At 62.7% G+C, this 8,965-nt stretch overlaps 1 protein-coding gene across 1 annotated transcript in view; it reads left to right on the top strand.

Annotated features, from left to right (window-relative positions):
- Positions 1-3,120: 3,120 nt before the first annotated feature.
- Positions 3,121-8,965, top strand: part of MAP3K1 (mitogen-activated protein kinase kinase kinase 1) — a 49,872-nt gene continuing 44,027 nt past the window's right edge. Inside the window, exon 1 of the mRNA XM_036020151.1 lies at positions 3,121-3,499. Coding sequence (XP_035876044.1) covers positions 3,150-3,499 — 350 coding nt within the window. The 5' untranslated portion in view covers positions 3,121-3,149. The remainder of the gene's footprint in view (positions 3,500-8,965) is intronic.

The raw sequence follows: 8,965 nt of genomic DNA, 5'->3' as shown, positions 1-8,965 counted from the left end.
CTTAAATGCTTTTTTCCTCATGTTTAACAGTCAACATTCCCACAACCAACTTGACAGACTTTTCTCAGTGTCTTGCGCTCATTCCCTCTCAGCATTCAACTCAGTTTGCATTGGGACAACTTTCTTTTTGCACTCACATGCTCATGTCTTACTAGCTGAGTAATCAATTTAATAGAATTCAGTTACATTCCCTTAGGACAGTATAATCGGTGTAACCAGCTTTGGGAACAACTATGGTGGAGCCTCCTGGGGCCCTAACTCACCTGCTGGGAGGACAGGTGTGGTGGGGGGGGCATGAGCCTTCGTCCCTCTGCTGGCCTGAGCCACACCAGGAATGGCAGGTGTCAGTTCCCGGATGAGCCAGTTAGGTAGGAGCTGCTTCAGAAACTCTCTACTGTGATGTCACCCACCAGTGCCCTTGTCAGGGCCACCTGTCCCACAGGTGACAAGAAGTCCTGACTTCGAACATCTCGGGAGCTGAGCGTCTGGCAAGAGCCTGGGGAAACCAAGTCCCAGCCCCAGCGGCCCTGCACGCGCACACCTGACAGAACACCAGCTTTTGAGGGCTGCGTGCTCACTCTTCATGCTTCCCTATGACATGGGTCTCCCGGAGGCGTGAACACACGCACACGGATGGATCTTGATAAATACCCACTAATAAACACATCTGTAGGTGGGAACATTTTATATGTTTAATTCTGTAAGGATGGAAAACGATGAAAAATATCCTCCGAGAAGAAGCAAACTCCTTGCACGTGCTAAGCAGGTACTTAATGAATCCATGTTGAGGAACCGGCTAAAATTTCTGCCAGGGCCTATCACATCTGCTCGTGCCGGTGTCGGGGGCATTCGTGCGCGGTGAGGAAATGCACCCACGTTAAACTGGATCCTCCGGACGAATGTGCACAGGAAATGAAGTGTGGCGGGCAGTTCCCAGAAGTGCTCTGGGGAAGCAGCCACCTGGAAAACCCTGGCGTGATGGCTCCGGACTTGTCACGGCAACGACGCAGCCGCCGCAGCGTTTGTGTCAGAGGGGATGGAAGTAAAGGGCTCGGAAGTGACGCCTGGCGTTTTCAGCGGACAAGCAGCCTTTGAAGGGACACCAGCCGCCTCTGTCACTAAGGAGATCAAACGAAGGCAGTTTGACATGTGGCTTTCTGAAGGCACATGAAGCAGGAGCCTACAGCTCCAAAGCCAGAGCTGGAATCCCACCCGGGGCGGGGCGGGTGGGGCAAGACAGACTGTGGCAGCAGCCCCGTGAGTGAGCCTCCCGGGAAGACCGTGTTAACACACTGCAGAGGGAGAGCACTCTCCAGTCAAGCACATCCTTTGATTATGTTTCTTTTTTTTAAAAAAATCAGTTTTCCCGTGTATATAGATGCATAATAACAACCCAGATATTTACCCAAAAGATTATGGAGAAAATGACGCAAAGCACTAAATAGCAGGCGAAAGCCCAGCACAGAGGCGTGTCCAGGGTGGGACTGGTGGGCCGGGAAGCCGGAGAACCTGGCTGGTAGGAAGTATGGCCTTAGGAACCCCCCTCACTCGGTCCCGTTTTCATCGCTACCGATAAATAAAGCGGCAAAAGGAAATGTCTTGCTGGAACTGCTTCTGCTTTGCTACTCTGGCCAAACTTCAGAATTTGCTCCATTGGCCTTGGTTACAGGTGCCTTAGTGTGGACGCGAGTGTAAGGACTTTTCGATTTAAACAGGAAAAAGAAGAGTATCATTTTCAACCTCAGGATTGCTGGGTGTGGCCATCCGGGAAGACCCAGGAAAGCGCTCGGCTGCCAGGAGGAAAGCGCATGATTACAGCCTGCATATGCGCTTGCAATTTTAACAGATTCACCTTTCAAAATTTGTCCCGTTGGATGTAACTACCTAAAAGTATCTTCTGGCAGATGTAGAATACTCAAAACAGGAAGCTCGTATGAAACTGGGGCAGTTCTAAAAATCCCTCGGGCACCCCCGTCCTCCCCTGGCGAGGAGCTGCCATTTGACCGATTCCAAGAAGTCAGAGGGTGATTCTGCGGTCAGTCCGGACTCTCGTCTGAGCACATGACGAGGGGCAAGACAGCGCGACCCTCTCTGCTCCGGAGGGCCCCCGCCCCCGCAGTAAGGCCGGGGTCGCTGCTGCGTTGGCGGCTCCACGCGCCCAGCGAAGGTCGAAGACCGTGAACAACACGGAAATGTTCGTTTTCACTGCGAAGCACCTCGTGGCCCCGCCCCCGGGGCTGAAGGATCCGCCCGCGCGGCGGGGCGGGGCGCAGGGACGTGCGGTTCCCGGCGTCCGCTGGGGGTGGGGGGCAGACCTGGCCGAGGGGCCCCGGGGCACCTGCTGGCTCCGTGCCGCCCCGCCCCGCACGTGCTTCGGGCGCCCCTGCGCCCCGCGCGCAGGTGTGTGTCTCTCCAGCCGGGCGCGGGGTCGGGTCCCAAGTCAGGAACCTCGGCTTGGGAACCGCAGGCGCGGACGCTGGGAAGTTTTGAGCACAGCGCGAGGCAGGAAGCGGCGGACTCGGAACGCTTTGAGAAAAAAAACAAAAACCCAAAAACACTCTTTCTCCGGTCCGCGGCCGCGCTCCTGCAGGCCGCTTCCGGCGGGGCGGGGTACGGCTGGTCTGCGCCGGTCCCCCAGCGCACGGGGCGGGTGACAAATGTGAACACCGCCGCCAGCGTCCCCTCCACGCGCCGCACACCGGAGTCCGAGTGGCAGCCCCGCTGCGGAGCGCGGCGGCGGCGGCCCCCCCAGTCGCGGGCGCGGCGGGACCACCTGGCGGCGACGCGCACAGCGGACCTCCACCTGCGGCCCGTCCCCCGGCCCGCGGGGTCCCGTCCCTCCCGCGCGCGCGCGTCCCCTGCACCCGAGGCCCGTCCTCCAGATCCCGGTGTCCGCGCCCCCGATTTCGGTGACCCCGCCCGCCCGCCCCCGGCGTTCCCGTCTCCCCAGTCTCGGCGCCCCGAACTCCGGTGTTCCGGTTTCCGGGACCCCGGGGTCCCCGCGACCCCAGGGCTCCAGCCCGGCGCGCGCGCGCAGGCCCAGGCGGGCGCGCTCCCGTCCTTGCGCAGGCGGCCTACGCGCCCCGCCCCCCGCCCGCGCCCCGCCCCCCGCCCCGCCCTCCGCCCGGCGGACGCGGCCGCGACAGAAAATGGCGGCGGCGGCGGGGAGTCGCGCGTCGTCGTCGGGACTCGCGGGCGCAGAGGCGAGCGGAGGGTCCCTGCAGTCGGGCGGGGGCCGCGAGCGGGCGGACTGGCGGCGGCGGCAGCTGCGCAAAGTGCGGAGCGTGGAGCTGGACCCGCCGCCCGCGCCGCCGTCCGCGTCCCGGTCCCCGTCCCCGTCGCCCGAGCCCGCGGGCGGCAGCGCCGCGCAGCCGGTGCTGGAACCGCCGCCCCCCGGAGCCGCGAGCCGCGCCGGCGCCCACGTCCCGGAGCCCGGGGACCGCGGCGACCCGAGCCGTGCGGGGACGGAGCCCGCGGAGCCGCCTCCTGCAGCCGCCGGGTAAGCAGCGGGCGGGACGGGGGACGCGGGCGCGGGGACCGGGACTCGCGATTGTTCGCAGCCGAGTGACGGGCGTGCTCGGGGCCGGGGGCCGCTGCGGGGCGCGGGGACGGGGGCGAGGCCCATGCGGTGACAGGCGAGCCCCGGGCAGGTGCGGCGCGGGCCTGGGGGTGGCGCGGGGGCGCCTGTCACGGCTGCGGGGCCGTACCGCGGGGCCCCCGGGGACCGCAGGGTGCGTGGGGCGTCCAGGGCGTCTCGGCGTCGGCGACCGTCCCGCAGCCGCCCCGGCGGCCTGCTGTCCCACTCCGAGCCGCTTCGCGGCCCGGGATCCCGGCGCGGCCGTTGGGACGGCGCGGCCGCGGAGCGCCGGAGCGGCCCCCGCGGGTCTGGCCGGACGCCCTGGAGGCGACCGCGCGCTTTCTCGGGGAAGGAAGCCCTTCCCGCCGCGACGGGGCGGCCGCGGGGCCGAGAAGCCGGGCGAGTGCTCGAGGCCCCGCCCGCGGGGCGGTTAGCGCGGCCGCAGCCGCCGCTGACCTTGATCCGAACACTGGCCGCGGGACCCGTCTTCGGTGTTGGTGGATTTTTCAAGTGACTCGGCACTTTTTTGGAACTTGATTGTTTATTTGTTTAAAACCGCAGTGCATTACTTGGAGGTTGCTCCCCCAACAACAAAAAAATCCTAAAAAAAAAACAAAAACAGGGTTCCCACCGCGCCGAGGCACCCTGCGGGGAAAGGACGTTCGTGACTGGCAGTTCCGCGTGCGCTGGTCGTGTCGTGGGCTCCCGGGTGTGTCTGTGCGCCTTCCTGCTCCGGGGAGTGAAGTAAGCTCCAGAGAGAAATGGGAAACTCCAGACTTGGAAGGTTAACTTGACCTGCTCTCACGAGACCACGGCTTTGGGTGCAGGGCAGTGACCCAGCAAGCGTTCGCGCCCGGGCGCCGGGACCAGCGGCGGCTGCACGGCTGCAGCCGCCGTAAAACAGGGCGAGTAAGTAAATGCCGGTGGGGAAGTCGGCTGCTCCGCGCGGGTGCAGGTCTGGCGCAGAGGCGGATGAACCCTGGACCTGGGCCAGGCGCCCGCGTTCGGTGTTTGCAGCCGATGACCCGGGTCGTCTCCCCCGCTTTGTTTGAGGGGTGCGCCATCAAGTGAGTTTCACTAGCCAGCATGCTAGTTTGCTCACCCGGAATGTCACACCGAGAGATTGTGTTTATGGTAAACGGTGTATTCGCCATCTTTTGAAGCAAAGCGAATTCCGGCCCCCCCCCCCCCCCCATTTTCTTGTCGGTAGGGTTGAAATTTACTTGAATCTGTTGGTGTAAACACTTGTATTATAAGCTGTTCAATAAAATCTCGAACTCTACATTTTAGTTTTTTGACGATGGTTACTTCATACTTGCGGGAGGAAAATTGAACAGACTTTGAACTGTTTTTGTTTCAGTAGTAGCAGGGGCCTGGGGACCCCTTCTGTCTAAAGAGAGTCCTGTGGTATTTTATTTCAGGCTCGCCTTCGGGTTGTAATCTCTAGACGTAGAGATGGAAAGTGTAGGCACTACACTTTCAAAGTGCAAGTGGCAGAAATAAAGCTCGTTAAAAGTAGGAGACGCGAGGTTGTCCCTCGGCCTCAGGGTCACGCCTGCCGCCAGCGAGAGCTCGCCCTGGAGCGGCGCCCGAGGGTTTGGGGCTTTTCCCTGTGTCACCGAGTTAGGGGCTTTCTCTTCCTGTTTTCCGTGTTTGGAGAGGAATTCCAGTGTCACTCTCGGTTGGACAGGCTCTCGTGAGTGTGGCAGACATAATTACTCCATCCTATTTTTGTAGCCTAGAAAAACCCTAACTGTCAATTTGCTGGCCTCCTGAAGGAGCAAGGTGCGCTGTCCTGGTCGGTGCCGGTTCTCGGCCGAGGCCGAGGCCAAGGCCGCGGCCGCCCCGAAGGCCGCACGCAGCCGCCCTGAAGGCCGCACGCAGCCGCACGCAGCTCTCACTTCCCGTTGGAGGCTGTGAGGCTAAAAATAATGTGTAGTGATTTTTTTTTTTAAACTAGAGGTATAGGGACGTTGCTACCTAAAAATACGTTTCCAAAAGTTAAGCTGGTGGTTTTACAAAACCACTGGAGATAGTTCCGTACGTTCGTCTTACACCTGAACTCACAGGCTCTGTGGCGGGGAGTTGTCTCCGGGTTCTGCTTTAACCCAGGTAAGGGAGCTAGTGCAGGCTTCAAAGATTAACCTTATTAAATACAGTTCTGGGAGAGAAACACGAGAGCTGCAGTCGTTGCCAGCTCTTGTTTTCCTTTCGTATCTGATTCTGGCGAGGGTGACTGGTCGCCCAGCATTCCTGACCGGACGGTTTGCAGCGCACCGCGGCCACCCCGCTCGGTGAGGGGCAGGAAGCGGCCCCTCCGTGGTCGTGGTCGCCGCCGCGTCTCCTCTCGCACCTGACGTGTGCTGTGCTGTGTTTCAGAGCCGGCCCCTGGCTTGTTGACTTGAAGATTGCAACACATGAAAAGAAAGGAGTGTTCTTTGCTTTCAGCAAGAGCGCAGGAGCCAGCTGCAGCCTGCCTGGGCTGCGAGCACGGCCCAGCCCCGGGCTGGCCCTGAGCATTCCAGAGGCCGCGCGGGGTGGCCAGGCAGCTCACAGTTCACGGGCGGACTCCCCTGGGCGGGGGGCGGGGGGGGCGTTCACAGCGCTCCGAGTTAGAAAGCACAGCCCTCGCGTCTTGGAACCCGTTTTCCTGGGTGAAAAGGCAGCTCCCTGTGCGGAAAGTAGCAGAAGAATGTGGCGCGGGGGGAGTCTCACCGCAGGGCTGCGCCTGTGACCTGGGAGGTGCTGCTTGTGTCCCACCGCCGAGCCCGTCCCGAGACCCGGTGGTCTCCCCCTGCCTGAGTTCTCTTATGCCGAGTCAGTAGGGGCAGCCGCCCCTCGGCGGGCCGGGCACTGTGAGGGACAGACCCAGGCCGTCTTTCAGGCACTGCAGGGCCGTCTCAAACTGGGGCGAGCCGTCAGGAACACACGGGAGGCATGTGGGGCGTTGTTGGGCGGTGGGGCTTGTCCATGCCGTCCTCCCTGCCCGACGAGGGTCTTAGCTGTGCTGACATGGGTTGGGGGCCTTCTGCATGGTCACCCCCCTTGCCTTCCACGCGAGTCACTACCCCCTCCACCCTCCAGGGCACCGTCCCTGCTGCCTGTGGGAGGTGGGCACTCACTGGCAGTGCTGAAGCCTGCTGTCCCCCAACCAGAAGAGAGCTGGGGGTCAGCCTCACGTCCGCCAGCAGCTCGGCCGTTCCCCGCTGATGGGCAGGTTCTGGGGAGGAAGTGGCTCTGTGCTGGACCAGTGCGTTTCCGTCTGGTGCCCTGCCAGGGCGCTCCCGCCTGCAATGCAGGTCTCGCCAGCCCCTCCCCCCCGGCCTGCTGCACGGGACTGCGGTCGCCGTGCCCCGTGTCAGGCGAGGAGTGGGGTCCTCAGTGCTGCCTGTCATGCAGATCTCTCCACGGGTGCTGCACTGAGTCGTAAGCGGAGGGAAGTGAGGAAGCGGACCACACTCATCACTCGGGGGGAGCACAGTCTGGGAGCCGGCTCTGCCCCTTGGTCCCGACTCCAGGTCTTGCTCCTGCCACCGGGACCCTCCCCCGGGCAGCCCTGGGCGCCCGCCCAAGTCTGGGCGCCTGCGTTCCCGGGGCCAGGAAGTGCAGTGACACAGAGAGACGCCGGGCTGTTATGGGGGGGGGCAGGCTGGTGTGCAGGGAGACGGGCACCTGTCCGACTGCAGAAGGGGGGGCTGTCCTCCCCCAAGGGCGTGCATCTGCCTGTCCCGCGGTCCGCTCCTGTCTGCCTTTGTCCCGGCCCCTTTCCTTTTCCTTGGGCAGGTGCGTGGTTCGGGGTTCCCGTCCCCACGGTAGGGAAGATGGAATCTGGGCACAGGTTATTTCCAGACTGCTCTGCCTGTCCTCTCACGTTAGCAGGAGCACGTGATGCTGCAAGCTCAGGGGCGAACCTTGCCTTCCTTGAGAGAGGAAGGAGAAACAGGGCAGCGGGAGCGAGGAGCCCCGTTCCCCGGCGGGGGTTTGGAGTGCGGCCCTCCCGCTGGAAGCGGCAGCTCTCCGGCCATCAGGCCCCGTGAGGAAGCACAGGGCATGCTCGGGGCGGGGGTGGTGCGGAGGGAGGACGGCCGTGTCCTCGGGTGCTCTGTTGCCCTCCCGGGGGTCCGCTGCGTTTGGGGGGTGCTGTTCCTGGCTGGGGCCTTTGGGGCACCTGTCTGGTAGGTTTGGTTCACCGGGTTGAGATGTCGCCACGTGTCCAGGATTGCTAAGTTCGTAAGGCCCAGCAAACACGCCTTCCTGAGAGTGCAGCCTGTCCCCCGAAGACCGTTCCTGAGCCCGCCGGCCCGCCCCGGGGCTCCCGCCGGGCCGGAGTTGGCTGGAGTTGGGCGGTGACCCCGCTGACCGCAGAGCAGCGTGAGGAGTGTGCGTGTGCCTGCGGCTGGGAGTCTGCGTGCGGGGCAGGCGGTCGGCGGGGGCCTGGCTCCGCCCTGCGGAGACGTGCCCACCACCTTTCCTTGGGGCCCAGACAACCACTTGACCGTTGCGTTATCGAGCGATCTCGGGCTGGCCTCACAGCTCCCTGAGCAATAACTGCCGGCTGCTGACAGACGCGGAAGTCTGTCTCGGCCTGTGACCGCCCAGTCTGGCGTCTGGCACTCGGGAGTGTCACCGGGTGCCCGGGGATGCTAGTGTGGGTTAATGTTTCTCAAGGTGGTTACTGTAAAATCGGTGTATCAGAAGATTGCAAGAACCTCCTGTGATGTGATTTTAGTCATGGTCCAGCTTAAGGTAAGGTGTGAAGGCAAGAACCGTTTCTTCTGAGGTTTTGTGCGTTGCGTGGTACTTGGTAGTAGTAGTTGGTATTTAACAAATGGGTTGGTAATTTTGCTTAGTTTCACATCGTATAAAACTTAGTCTAGTAGCCGAGTCTGTGACACAGTAACTGGAGCCGCGCTCGCACGGTCAGATACTGAGCACAGCGTGTCGGGTGGCTGCGCTTGGAAGCACCTGGTCGTCGGGGCTGGTGGGTGAGTGCCCCCGGCTTCGCTGCCAGGACAGCTGGTCCTGGCCGGCTCGCCACGCCACCTGTTCCCGGGGGTCCCCGGGCTCCTCCCTGTCTCCTCCAGCCCACGCCAGTCTCATCCGTGCCTGTAGATCCGTAACTGACCACTCACAAGTGACTGCAGAGCTCATTTTTCTGGCCGTGACCTTCCCTGAACTGCAGGGCCCCCCCCCCCCCATCTACATGACACACCCGAGGTCCGACTCCCGAGCCCAGGGCCGGGGTCCCCTCCACCGTGTCCCACCAGGACGCCCCTCACTCACGAAGTGGCCGAGCCAGGACTATGAGTTACCTCGAGACCTCCGTGCCTCCGGTGCCGCCTCGGGGGCTGGTGTCCTGGCCGTGGGCAGCCCCCGCAGGCCACTGTG

Source organism: Phyllostomus discolor, chromosome 3 (assembly GCF_004126475.2).
Source record: "Phyllostomus discolor isolate MPI-MPIP mPhyDis1 chromosome 3, mPhyDis1.pri.v3, whole genome shotgun sequence".
NCBI lineage: Eukaryota > Metazoa > Chordata > Mammalia > Chiroptera > Phyllostomidae > Phyllostomus > Phyllostomus discolor.
Note: the sequence above shows the minus strand (reverse complement) of the source record. Positions and strands in the feature narration are given on the sequence as shown.